The sequence below is a fragment of the Somniosus microcephalus genome, chromosome 8 (assembly GCF_052327205.1).
Source record: "Somniosus microcephalus isolate GS21.2 chromosome 8, FLI_Smic_1.0, whole genome shotgun sequence".
Classification (NCBI taxonomy): domain Eukaryota; kingdom Metazoa; phylum Chordata; class Chondrichthyes; order Squaliformes; family Somniosidae; genus Somniosus; species Somniosus microcephalus.
Window position 1 is genome coordinate 15,053,546 of NC_140994.1, and position 14,759 is coordinate 15,068,304.

Below are 14,759 nucleotides of genomic sequence, written 5' to 3' on the forward strand. Positions count from 1 at the left end.
GTCGATTAAAACGTAGAAAAATGCGAACCGCTTGCCCCTCTTAATAACCTGCAAATCCATGCATTGTGATGCAGAATTGCTTGCCAGTTCTTTTTATTCCAACATATTTTAAATAATACGCGGGCATATATATAGGTTTTAAAAAAATTAGAGCTATGCTCTTACTGGCGGTTAGATTGACGGACAGATATTAGACTAGTCACCCAACACACGGGGAAACGTTTTTAACAGGCGCGTTAGTGTTATTAAATTAAAACTGTTTCTGAGTGACACTATTCTGCGGATGTGCCGTGTCGCTTTTGCCAAAAAGTTGCATTTATGCTAATTACAGGCGCCCATCGAAAATAATGGATGCAGAACAAGTACACAAGTTTACACAAAGTACTCAGTTATGAACATATTGCACCTCAACATTTATTTTTCTTAACACTCCACTTAGTGTATTCCAGCAGTTCTTTGTATAGCAGAGTGTATTATACAAGCTGGGGGCGGGGACCCTTCACTAACAATAGGCTTTGCTATATACATAAGTTTATACATGTCCTTTAAACTTTTACACTCACAACTAAAGTACAATTTAGAGCGAGGCTTCTGAAGAACCTTCGGTAGAATGCATGACACGTTTTGGGGGAAACAAGTAGGCGTATTCATTTTTTTCTGCCCCTCCTTAAAGGAGGCCTCGCTCACAGCTATTGATTTATTCTTTTGCTTTCCTGGTATTTTCAGCTATTTCAAGTGTGCACAACCCCTTCCCTTTCACCGTGCGGGAATCGAAAAGGCCGCACGACTTCAGAAAGTCGCCGAGCTGTCCCGGCGTCCCTGATTCCCACCCTCGCCGAATAAGGCAAATCCCTGACTTTCAATTGTGACACCAAGGACGGAGTTCCGCAGTGAAAGGGTCAGTTCAAACTGCGACAAGCACCCCATATTTGGGTACGGTAGTGTAGCGTGGTTATGTTATTGGACTAGTAATCCAGAGAGCATTAGCTCATAATCCCACCATGGCCGTTTGAGAATTCAGTTCACAAAATCTGGAAATAAATAAAAAGCTGGTATCAGTAAAAGTGACCTATGGGCGCTCGTAAAAAAAACCCAACCGGTTTACTAATGCCCTTTAGGGAAGGAAACCTGCCGTCTGGCCTAAAATTGACTCCATTCCCACACCAACGTGGACGACTCTGAACTTCACTCTGAAGTGGTCTAGTTCTATCAAACTACTTCAGTTCAAGAAGAAGGCCCACCGTCCTTCTCAGGCAGCTAGGGGTGGGCAATAAATGCTGGCCTTACCCACAGCTTCAAGGATGAGTTTAAAAAAAAAATATTGGTAGGGCCCTTTCTCCAACCAGTATGGTCTCTGGAGATGTGGGAAATACTGGAGAGTGAGACTGTAAAACACTGTAAAAAAAAAACAATCCCACACACCAAAGTCGAGGTGTGTCTACACATTCCCCTTTCTCTATCTGCATTGTTAAATTCTCTTCATATATCCCTTTTGAGTCTAGTGTTGGGAGACACAATTTCGGAGGACAGAACATGGCGGATGGTTCGTGTGCTCGTTCTCTCCTCGGAGCCTAACATACAATCAAACCGTATAGGATGAAATTACATGGGTTAGAAAATAATATACAATATACACACAGGGAACGAGAATAATATTTGGCGGATAGCATCCCACCGATCGGCAATCAATACGAGTTTTCCAGGCGGGGATCTTGAAATGTAACCATAAGGTTGGTCTCTTTTTTTTTAAACCCCCTTTAATTTTTCAAATGATCTACATTAAAAAAAAAAGTTCAGGGCAATTGAATACATCCAAAAGCGTCTCGCCTCACAAGTCACCTTACCAAGCCCTGATGCCTTGTAGAGTCCCTTGGCATGCAGACACGGCGGTTCCCTGGTGAGACTGCGTCTGCATCACGCTGTTCACGTTACTGAGGTCCACGTTCATGAAGGCATTGGGCGCGGAGGAAGGCGGCAGCGAGGGGATGCTGCTGTAAGTGCAGCTGTAGTTTGCGTTGTAGGCCGGGGTGCCGCCGTAGCTGCCGTAGGAGGCCGGGTAGCCGTTGTAAGCATAAGCGTTGGCCCCCACGCTGTAAGGGCTGCCGTAACTTTGGGATCCTGCGATGCACGGCTTGCCGTCCCGGACCAGCACCGGCACCGCCACACGCCTGGGCGGAGGCGGGTGATGGTGTCCCGCGATCTCCAAGGATTTGTCCTGCCGCTGCCTTTTGCACTTATAACGCCTGTTCTGGAACCAGATCTTGACCTGGGTGGAGGTCAGTTTGAGAGTGTTGGCTAGGTGTTCCCTCTCTGGGGCGGACAGGTACCTCTGCTGCTTAAACCTTCGCTCCAATTCAAACACCTGAGCCTGTGAGAAAAGCACTCGCGGTTTCCTTCTCTGCCTCTGCTTCGGTCGTTCGGCGTCCTCTCTTTTATTGTCCTCGCTTTCTGGAGATCTCTTCAACGAGCAGTTTTCTGCAGAAACACGAGCGAACCATTAATAGCACGTCTGACTTACACCCTGCAACAGGGGACGTAATCTCCAACAATAACAGGAAAAACACCGTGTTTTTAAAAAAATCTAATGAATTAAAGAATAATATTTCGGGTTCCGGGAATATATTTGTGAGCTGCTGTAATTATTGAATCCGGGATTATTGGTGAGACTGATTTTAATCTACTTCATATCAGGCAGATTTCTAGAGGCGTTTGGGACTCAGGAAATTCATTCGCACTCCACCAAATTTTAAATTATATTCAAATTGGAGGCTAAAATATGACGTCGTCGCTTTTATTGTGCCTTTTAATTCCACAATAGTGCGAAGATGTTCATTTAATTCACTTAAAGTGAAATAAAATCACTATGGGCACTAAAGCAATACTTTTCAAACTTTATGTAAGTCAGTATCTGTTGCCAAGATCTGTCTTTTAAAATGGGAGTGCAACTGTTTGTAGGCGAAAACAAAATCTCATTAAAATGCCACATTCTCACTCTGAATTATCTCAGCACAGTGTTTAACACGACTTTGTTTGTGATGTAGGGACACACACACAATATTAAGTAAAAACTGTTTTTAAATACTTGAATTAATAACTTTGTTCTATAATTGTTGTCAGTGGTCGCCCTATACACAGGCCCAAAACGGGCTACATGTTCGAGGAGCGTGTTTGAATGTTTTAAATGCTGGCACGAACATGCTGTATAGTGCAAAACAAAATCTATACAAGGGCATTACAGTAAAGGAAGCGAGCACAGCTTACAGCCCGAATAACTGGTTCAAGGGGCCGGCTTGTAAATGCTGGAAATTTGCAGGGGCCTGTGTAATTATATCCCTGCCTCTCAATGGACATGGGGGCCCCCGGTGCTCTCTGCATAAGAACCGATCAATATAAAGCAATTTAAAAAATATATATTCTTCCACATTAGTAGTGAAGTCTTGCGGGAGTCTTAAGAATGCACCATATCATCCCCCCCCCCCCCCCCCAACATCCTCGAAAATTAAATTTAAAAAGTGATTTTGAACGGTGTAATTTTACTTTCATTTTCCAGGAATTACTGGGGTGTGGGGGGTTAATGTTAACTGGCTGATCATGTCGATCTGCTCAGCGAGAACTGCATGAATCCTATTCACGCGAAAGCAACGTTAAAAGGCTTCACGCTCGAACTGGGTAGCAAAAACGCCAACGCCGCCTTTGCAAAACCTTTTTTTTAAACTATATTTTAAAATACTTACATTTCCATACAGCCGTTTTAAAAGTTTAAACCAATCAGAGGTTCACAGTTAAAAAAATGTTTGCACGGTCCAATTAATCCACATTAATCAGATACTTACTCTTGGCCTCATCCCGTAAGATTTCGTCTTCTAACTTGATTTCACACGGACTCCTCAGTGCTGCGTGGACGTAAAGCTCGGGAGAAAGGCTCACATCGCCCTGACTGTCTTGCACTGACAGAGAGTTCAGGAAGGGGATTTTCTCCTCCCCGTCCGAGAAGCTGGAAGTGTCTCCCGCAGCGTGCATGCAAGACGGCGGCGGCGGCGGCGGCGGGAACTGAGACGCGAAATCCTGCTTCAAATGATGGGCCACTTGCTGGCGCGATTGCTGCTCCAGGTTCAGAATGTCTTTGACCGAGAATGGCGTCGATGTGACCGGACTTGGAAGCATCATCGGGCAAGATGCGAGGAAAGTTAATTATAAATCCGCCAGCTTAATCTCTCTCTCCCTTTTTAAAAAAAAACCCCAGCACGCTTTTTTTCCTCCTAAATTGCAATCGAAAACAAAAAAGATCTCAAACTCCTCTTAATTGCACAATGTTTTTTTCCTCTCTCCCTCTCTTTGCTAAAATTTGCATGCAACTACAGTGGGTTAGGTGGGATTTTTTTTTGTTGCTGCAGCCAATGGGTTGCGCACTGTGCAGAATCGCCGAGTCCAGTTTTGTTACTGCTCGGCCACCCCGGGAAGCGGGTGGCGTCACAATGGAAGGGGGGCGGGGCAGAGCCTGGGGACGTCGTTCGCGCACTTGCGCCCAAAATGGGGCGGGGGCGTAGAGGGAAGGGAGGAGGAAAGCGCGCCGACTTCTACCCCGGCCGCCGATTGGCTACACCGGCGTTGCCGGCGCCTCGCCGAATCCCCGGGCCAAAGGAGCTGGCCCGCATGCAGCCAGCAGCCGAAATGGGGCTGGATTATTTCAGGGGTGAAGCAATGCAAAAAACAATTCGAAATGATATCTTTTAGCCTTTGCATTGACATCATAGTGCACAGTGATGGCTTTGTTTTTTAAAAATATATCAATCTTTAAATATATCAATCTTTACTATAAAAAATAAAACCAAACTAATATGCATTTTAGCAAATCCAAACAGTTTCTTTATATTTGTGCTACTGCACTAGCTGGTAGCCATTCATTCATATTTTTAAAAATCTTTTAAACTATACCTCATTCTTATTATTACCTAAATAGTATTCATTGCATACAAAAACAGATAGTCACGACAAGCCATTATTTGAATAAAGTGCAAAATAACTATTGACCGTGAACGCTGTACTTAAATAAAATCTTACTTAGTATTAATAGCCACACGAACACATTTGTAGGATTAATGCTTACAGAAAAAAAATAATCGAAGAGGTAAAGGGACGGTCTATGGGTGATTTTCTAACACTTTCTCACGCTGTAATTTAATACTGGAGAAAACGGCCATTTGTTATATCTGCAATGTTATTTGATATATATCTAGAGATAAAAGTAAATACGACTAGACATATTACCCCACCCCCCATTTGATAGATTATTCTTTCTTCGATCTTAACGTATCTTCAGTACGAAACGTAATAATAGCTTGCAGCTATCGCTATGAATCATAATAATTATAATACACACCTTGTAGCTGGCAGTATGATTATATCAATCAGTTTACTCCTATATTGCACATTATCAACATATATCAACATTAGATCATATCAGAGATCACACATTGAAAATGAACTGAGGAGGTGCTAGGTTCTTCATTTATGTGAATGTGTTTCTTTTGTAAATTTAAAAATACTTTTTCAAATCTAGAAATAAGCCGCAATAAGGAATGTATCTCTTATGTAAACCTATTTCCGCCCCTATAGGTTTGTCTTTGATCTCTGGGCCTCTTGCGGGTGAAGCAGCTCCACAGAGTGCAACGGGACAGCGTACACAAGACTTTAGCACCATTCAAGCGCCCAAAGCTTTTGGGGAATTTAGGGGGAAAAAAAGCCTCAAACTTGTAAAAACTGCGACATGCCCGCATGTAATAATTAAAAAAATAACTTTCTCAGAGACCTTCGGAAAAAGTAGTCCGCTCCGATTTTAATTTCCCGCTTATCGGTGTGTTTCTCCTCGACAATCTTACCGCAGAGCAGGAATCCGCTCTGCCGCTTAACTTACGGGAATGGAAGAGGCGCCGACAGAGTTGGCAGAATGCAGTTTTACAAGACACCCAGCAACATTTCTAGGATTATTTAAAACGTGCCGCGGCGCGGCGGATAGGCGAGACATATTCAAATGTTTCCAAATAATTGCGAAATTAATTTCGGGAAGTAATTGGGGGTGCGGATTGAAAAATGCAGCTTTGCTATAGGATTGCAATGTCCTCACGCCGCATTCAAGCCTATTGCGGGCTGGGGATGGTGAAAATCGAGGCTATCGTGGCGATAAGTACTGTTATTGTCCCACTTTGCAGCTTATATATTACCTGTTTCTTCAATATTTGGGGGTTTAACTGGTCACAGTCGCCGGTACCAACAAAAGCGGCCTTATTTAGGATTGGTAAAGATTTACAAAAAGGAAGACTTGTGGAAATGTCATTATTTAAATATAATTACAATCAACTCTGGGCCTACCACAGTTCAATTCAAAGATTTGTTTTTCAAATAAGAGAAAGGAAGTGTCACGGAAAACACCTACAATATAAACCACTCGGTCCACTTCATAACAACCATCATCCTAGCTCATTGAACTGTTTACATTCCTGAAATCTACTGTCTTTTAAAACTCGAGATTAGTGTTATCTAACAACAACTGTTCGATTCGCCTCGTTTCTTTAAATCGTGGCGGTGTCATGAACAGGTGAAATATTAATTGCAATAATATAGGTTTATCATTCAGGTTTTTCTCACCCTGCAATTGTATTTTAATGTTCATTAATAAAAGAGCAATAAAAGACCTACTACATATCTAAATTAAAATAGCATTCAAAAAAATAGAGGGTAGATATATTCTGGCAAAACGTGCTGGTTTGTGGAGCACTGCAGTAACCGGTTTTTTTTTAAGTGTTGCTGTTCCTTGCCCTCGCGCCTCAGTGAAACTCCATAACAAATCTACATACACAATCTATAATATTTTCTTCGGCTTTCGATTTGTATCGGAATCTCTCTCAACCGCTTGGAGTTTAAAGTGAGCTGAAATCAGATCTAGATCACTGCTGCGATCGGCTGGCCATTCCCACACATTTTGCGCGACGCGTGGCTTTAGTTTTCTAAAATTTAAATGCGGATTTATTCGGATTGATGCGTTTTTACCTTTTCGCGTAATCGCCGCGGCTAGATTGCATGCAATCGGATCGATGCGTTTTTCGATTCTAAACCGACCCCGCTCCCTGCATTGAGGCTAAAACTGAAAGCATAAGTGTTAGCAAACGCACCACTGAAAACTAGTAGATGATTTCATTAAACACCGTCCTGCCGACCAGTTCAATGACGATTATTTGTCAAGATCAAATAACGCGGCATCAGTACTTCTTTCTCAATTCAAACTATCAGCTACCCAACACTGTGCCGGACCTAGCAGCAAGACCTGACCGTGAACGCATTAGTTCATTAACGCTTTTAGCAATTCCTAAAGCGCCGGGGATCAAATAATGAGGGAGGGTTCAAACCAAAGACATAGAAATTGGGATTCTGTTGCAGATTTTAACATAAGGAAGAGAAAGTGATTTTATAGAAATTGACAGTTTAACGAGCAAGTCATTTGGGGGAACTCAATTAATAATATTTAATCAATAATTGAAGCACTAACTTCTGTTTTCACCAATAATCTATTCCATTATTTTTAAGCCCAATTATTATTAGCCCAGCATTGTGTTTCATTCGTTTATTTATTTTCTCCTGAAATGTTCTTATGTTCTTATGTTCTTATGTGTGTGATTTGCATATAAATTGAGATGTTGGAAGGCTCCTGCCTTGTGCCAAACCGCAAAGGTGCAGGTATCGGGAGAGAGGAATTAACTGTTTTGCTCTCACACTGTGACGCCTCTTCCCTCCCCCTCCCCCTCTCTACCCCCCCCCCCCCCCCCCCCGCAACCAACCCCCACTCATTTCTTGAACGGAGCTGGGAGCTATAACCTCAAATCTTGGGCGAGATCCCAAACGAAGCGAGCGTGAACTCGCCTCGCAATCCAATTCTTTTCAGTTTAATTGAACTCAAGTAGGCTACATGCAGATAATGCACGAATAGAGCTCATTCGCTTCGTTTTGGAATAGCAGCATTTTCTAAAGCGTTGCAGTGGTGGTAGAATACCCAACGAAGCGATGTTTAACTGATATACGAGCGATGGAAGGGGAGGGGATATCTGATGGGTGTTCATCACTGCATTTTTTTTTGGTCATACCTTTTGAAGACGTGTTGAAAAACTATTTCACTCGCCTTACAATGTTGCACGATTTACTTTTAAAATATGACAAAGTATGTGTCAGGACATCAGAGCGGAATTCATGTTATTAGATAGTCTTTCCATCACTTATTTATAAATTAAATAGTGGAAAACAATGAATTGAATGCACTTTAATCCAGCTAGATTTTCGCATCTAACTGTAAAATTATGACATATGATTTAATGATGACTGTTTTAAAGAGAGGAATTCGGATGGATGCACATCTATCTTGTTACTTTTTACAAGCTGCCATTATTGCAACTGATGCAATAAATTAAATTGCACCCGCTCCTACCTGTTTCTCAGGTCTCAGTTTAAATTAACATGCAGTGGGATCATCGATTTGATGCTTGCTAATATCGCTGTCAGACTACAAATTGTAAACATGTTTAAAAGTTAATTTAGTAATCTAGCATATGACTCATTACCTGACGCCCATCGAACATACAACTCCTCCGTGTATTGGGAATAGAGGGGAATTGGGATTCTGTGCTGGTGCGACCGAACGTCCGTTATAGGCCGTTCCTCAATTTTTAGTTCTACAGGACCACAAATAAATTGCCATTTCAGATTTGGACAAGCGTGTAGTTTTTGTTGTTTTAAAACAGAGAAAAAGGGGGAGCACCACTTCACTTAGAACATAAGGAGCCAGCGACCATTCGGGCCATCGCTTTGCGGTGCTCCAAAGAGCCGCGATAAGGCACTTTATAAATGGAAGTCTTTTATTCATCCACGCTTATCTATCCAGTACATTAACTCTCCCACTGCAGAATCCAACTATACTTTATAATAACAACACAACGCTTTTGGCTCGTCTACCTCGCCTGGCAGATTATTCCCAATTACGAATGGTTCCCAATACACAGGGCGGGCTATCTCCAATAGTTAGCAATTAGTGCGGGCATTCTCCCTGGCATCTTGTTAACATATGGCTTTAATACATTTCCACCTCGACCTTGCAGATTGAAATAAATACTCGTTGTCCTGCGTTTCATTAGATGCAAAAAATGCAAGCATGTCTGATATAAGTAGCAAGCCTTCTTGGGGTAGCGGTTTTCACCAGCAATACTGCACCCGCACCCGCTCCTATCAGTTTCTCAGGCCTCCGTTTAAATTGGCATTTAATAGGGTCATCGATTTATCAATATGCTGTCAAATTATAAATTGTAAAAGTTATTAAAAGTCATTTTAATAATCTAGTAACTGAATACAATTAACGCGTCGGTTCTAATACTCTAGTTTACTGTCAGTGGCATTGATCTATATTAAGTGGAACTTTTCTAATATAAATAATTGCACAGCTTAATATTTCTTCAATCAGTGTCACAACTAAAGGGAAGTATATCAATATTGTACAATCTCTATTGCCTGCGCTTGTCTTTTCAAGTCGATAATCTCTGGTTTATTAATACCTTATCACGTGAAAGGCACCCATCTATTTCAATTAAAATTCCTACAGCAACAGCGCCGGCGGTGTCGGCCGATAGGATCTGACACTATCGGGGCTCTGGAGCAGCTGTCGAATGGTCGTAGATTGGCGAGACCCTCTCGACGCTGGGAAGGGAAGGGGTTTGGAGAGCGAGCGAGCGAGAGCAGTTAAGCAACCTATAAACCTCCCTTTAAAAAAAAAATGATAGAGCTCCTGCAGATAACACAATCACCAAGCGTGTCCAGGCAGCCTGCTAAATATATACCTGCTTTGAATAGAAAGTTAGCGGCGAAAGAGCCACCAGAGAACAGGAAACTCCGTGTGTGTGTTTACTGTAGCCATTGTAATGGGCTTTCAGAGCCCTACTTTAAACCTGTTAAAGTACTGTACTTCACCCAAACTGCTGAGCCTCCCGCAGACTTAATAACAACGCGCTCCCTGTTTCTGGCATATTTAAATACTACTGTGAAACACATTTATCAGCCTAAAGAGCCAGAGGACAGGGAGATGGACTGGTGGGTTCAGCTTGAACCTTTACCGTTTCGACCTGGGGACTGACTACCGGAAAGTGATCATACATCTACGCACACACACAGACATATTTATATTTATATATATACTACAGTCACACACACACATATATGTATCTACACACACACATATATATACATTCACACACAAATATATATATCTACATACACACACAATCTACACACACGCACACATATATATAGCTATATACACATTCACACACACATATATATAAACTGCACATATATCTGCATATGTACAGTGTATTTTTTTAGTCATTCACGGGATGTGGGCGTCGCTGGCAAGGCCAGCAATTATTGCCCATCCCTAATTGCCCTTGAGAAGATCTATAAATTACACAAGAGCCCGTCATGTTTGTTAGAGCCAAAGACTACCAGACTCCTAGCATGATGCTAAATAAGGATGGACGCAGTAAATGTAGAATTTATAATGTAAAAGGCGGCTCTATTAAAATAAGCAGAACGAGTAGATTATCATTACTGCAATTCACACAAAGAGTAAAGCAGGGTTCCAAAGTGACACAGATCTCCAGTGTGGTAACAGGGGACATTTGCTTATTTCACCCCAGAACAGTCAATACCAGGCAGACTGATTCGGCCTTAGTACTGTTAAAGGAGTCTCTCTGAGAGCCCAAAGGAGGCCATCCCTTGAAATGAACTTGCTATCCCCCTTCCCCTTAAACTCATCATTCCAAACAACATGACTGAAGATGTTTAAAATACTGAATGTTTATTCTGCGGATACTTGAGCATCCGGGGCCTTTAAAAGATATTTCTTCTCTCCCTGCTCGCAGTATAAACAAGTGTTCGCCTTGCCTCGTAACAGCCAGCGAATAATAAATCACAGGGCAGTTTTCGCTGGGAAAATGGCTGTTGGGGAAAAACTTTCTGCGTTTTTCGTTGTCACGCGAATACGGATGGATGTCAAAGTCTAAACAGCGGGAAGTAATTTTTTATTCCCTTTCATTATTTCTCAATTGAGCCGGTGCACATTTTGTCTCCGAATTCAAGCAAATCTGGATCTGTAGCAACTGAAGATGTTTAACTTCAGATTGTTCCCTGCCCCTCCCCCCACCCCTATTTATAGAAGCCGATTCTGATTTTTCCTCATCCTTTTAATTTCTTAAACATTCATTACCCGTGGGTTTATAAATGGCGCGATCGCCGCAGCAACATTTCTATCCAGCGGCCTCCACACAGGCACGTTTATACCGTGAGGGCACACACAAAGAAAGAAACCCGTTTACACACGACATACACAAATATGTATGTTGATATATGTGTGTATGTATATATAATATGCGTGTGTAGATATTTTTATGTGCTTGTAGAAATATATATCTGCGTATGTAGATATATACATGTGTATTATTATATATATGCGTGTATGTGTGTGTATATATAGATATATGAGTGTGCCTGTGTGTAGATATATACACATAAGTATGTGTGTAGATATAGATATGTGCTTGCAGATATATATGCGTGTATGTAGATATATACATATATGTAGATTATATATATATACATAGATGTGTGTGAGTATAATATATGTATGTAGATATATATGTGAGTGTGTAGATATATATGCGTGTATGTAGATATATACATATATGTAGATTATATATATACATAGATGTGTGTGAGCATAATATAAGTATGTAGATATATATGTGAGTGTGTAGATATATGTGTGTGTGTAGATATATACATGCGTGTAGATTATTATATATATAGATATATATATGTGAGTATAATATATGTGTGTAGATATAATGTGTGTGTGTAGATATATATGTGTGTGTGTAGATATATATGTGTGTAGATATATGTGTGTGTGTAGATATATATATAATATAAAACGTCGCTTTCAAATGTGAAATATTTCTGAGAGACGTGACGAGAAGCAATACAGATGCAAGTTCTTTTCAATTTCAAACCGTTTCCCTTAATTTTACTCACCTGGTGGTTGATCCTGCATTCGGCATTTATTATCCAATAAAATACATAATTAGCAGGTCTTTCAAAAATACCCGGTCTGAATATTAATCTAGTAACCCAAATATGATTGATGTACGTATTTAATCTATCTACCTCATGCCCACCCACTAACAGAGCAATTCACTAAATAATCTGGTAACATTGACAAGCATGCTCAGATGATTTCAGTTCTGTTTTAACCGTGTTCTAGGTATCTACACTGTTTTAATAAACCCTTCAATCCTACTGCTAGCATTTGTAATTTCCTAATATTGCATTACTTGTGCACAATGTGTTGCGTATTGTCAAGCAACTAAGCAATAAGCACATATTATTATTTTTTAAAAAGGCAATAAAAGCATAATTGCGCGTGATACCGTTAATGGCGTTTCTGCTTGATTTCTCTTCCAACGCTGGGAGATATGGCAAATCATCTCTTGACTGAATAATGCAGATTCCTCATATTGTCAGGGATCCCTACGGCATTTGCATGTATGCATGCTTTACCTGGCTCGGAGAGGTGAAGAGAAAAAAAAACAAAGAGAAACGCTACACCTGTCACACAACACGGCGCCACTGCCAAATGCTTGGATGCTACTGAGACTCCGGCAGAAGACAGCTTGATAATCCCCATCCGCTCGCCATCAACAATATCTTGTTTAGATTAAAGCCTCCACTCTCTTCACAGCGCTCCTGCCCCAGACTGTTAGTGCAGGCACCCAGCTTTTGTCTTTAAATGGAGAAATCGAGACACAAGCTGTTTTTTTCCATGATGCAATACCTCGCCGGCCGACCACATCCTAATACATCCTAAAATAAACAAGTGAGGGAAACAAAAGAAATACTTCACTCCCCCAATAAGAATATGTTTCGTTTTAGGATGATGCTGAGCACAGCTGAATTTTAGGAATGACATACGCGTAAATGCATTAGCAGGTAAGGAGATATATACACACATTTTAAACAACTATCTGTTAAAGAAAATACTTGGATAATGTAATATTCATTAAGAGGGCATTGTTGTTGGAATTGTAGGAGCTCCACCGTGGTGTCAAGATTTTTTTTACACACTTTACCTGATTCTTCACCTCTACACACACACACACACAGTTTTATAAAAGGTGCAATGATAAACCAAGTTACATTAACACAATGATAAAAAGTTATTGGCTGCAGGCTTTTTAAGTCTTCGGTTGCTCTGTATCTATTCCGATTATACGCTGTGTTGCTTTTCATTTTGCAATATGGCTTTTAGAGTTATTAAACATTGGAATCATATTCATATTTAATGTATTTGAATAAGAAGCCTGTGCAACTTTAAATGACACTTAAATGACATACATCTACAGTGTAAGCAACATCCACACTTTAATTATGCCGCGCTATTTATGTATACATTGTTTTGTATGTAGCAGAGCTGCGGTACTGTTTAGTACTTACCCACATTGCAAAAAGCGCATTTAATAGTCAAACACTTGCTGTTTTAAAAAAATAAATAAGTGCAAATAAAATAAGGCCTCGAAATGCGCAAGAGTAGATGGATGATGTTGGCGCATCCAATGGCGCACGCTGGTTCTACGCCGTAGCTTTGGAAATATGTACAAAAACTTATTGTATTGAACTTTCATGATCGCCATAAATCAGACAGAAAGGATGGTCTGGAGGCGCACTATCTGTTCATGGGAAGATTGTTATGAATGGACTCACGTCCATTAATCTCTTCTTTTATTCACTTTATCCAGTGTAAGAACCATAAAACCTGTTGGGACATTGTTACGACCGAGCTCCCACTCGAAGGAGCAGCGAGCTACAGTAAGAAACATTGCAAAGAGCTGGTACTTGTGGCGCAGAACAATTAAAGTACAGCAGCTCAAGATGGGCAGCGGTCACCTTGCAAAGGAAATACAATTATTTTCGTTTTCTTAATGCATTCAACAGAGCAAAAAAAAAATGTAAATCGATCCGGTTTCACTCACTACGCGTCCTGATATCAAATATGAACCAATCTCGTTACTGGCCACTCTCCAGACTAATTCAGCACACTTTGAGCGCGGGATATTGCCTTACCTGTGTACATTTAGTTCGTCCAGCTCACAGCTTCAAGAGAGGCGTTATTTAAAAATAAAAATTCAAACTCCAAGCGGGCGATTGTTTACTGTTCATTTCTGTTAAAGTCCAGAATCTCCACATCGACACACGGATCTATGTTTAGAAAGGACGGGCAAACAGCTGACAGCACGTTCTTGCAGTCGATCGGGAGGAGCCTTTGGAACTTATTGACGTGTTACTAATAAATATTAATAATTCACGTTGCAATTTTAAATATATATATATAAACCTTTCCATAATTGTTAATTTAAGCTGGGTGGTAGATTACACCAGTAACAGAATCACGGAGCGCATTGTTGAGCCGTGAACCGGGTTAACAGAAACATGCCCTTTGGATGAATAAACGTGTTACCTTGATAGGTAACTGCAATCATTCATAGGATTTGATACAGCGGGAGTAGATAGAATAGTAAATTCATGATGGGGCTTCATTCCCTTAGCCGATATAGTCGCCTATCAGATATTCACTCAGTCTAATGATTATGACAAACTGCATGTAGCCACTTTCAACT

General features: G+C 40.9%; 1 protein-coding gene across 3 annotated transcripts; it reads right to left on the reverse strand.

Annotated features, from left to right (window-relative positions):
- Positions 1 to 385: 385 nt before the first annotated feature.
- nkx2-3 (NK2 homeobox 3) lies at positions 386 to 12,919 on the reverse strand. Of its 3 annotated transcripts, none has more exons than XM_085994266.1 (3): positions 12,516 to 12,919; positions 3,834 to 4,259; positions 386 to 2,475 (listed from the first exon to the last, which is right to left on the reverse strand). In XM_085994266.1, exons 2-3 carry the CDS (start codon positions 4,165 to 4,167, stop codon positions 1,841 to 1,843), a joined length of 969 nt encoding a protein of 322 aa, XP_085850392.1. In that variant the 5' UTR covers positions 4,168 to 4,259; positions 12,516 to 12,919; the 3' UTR covers positions 386 to 1,840. The 3 variants fall into 3 exon arrangements, with proteins under 3 accessions (XP_085850392.1, XP_085850393.1, XP_085850391.1); XM_085994267.1 differs by lacking the exon at positions 12,516 to 12,919 and having other exon boundaries at positions 386 to 1,031; positions 1,845 to 2,475; positions 3,834 to 7,630; XM_085994265.1 differs by lacking the exon at positions 12,516 to 12,919 and having other exon boundaries at positions 3,834 to 7,629.
- Between the last annotated feature and the right edge of the window lie 1,840 nt (positions 12,920 to 14,759).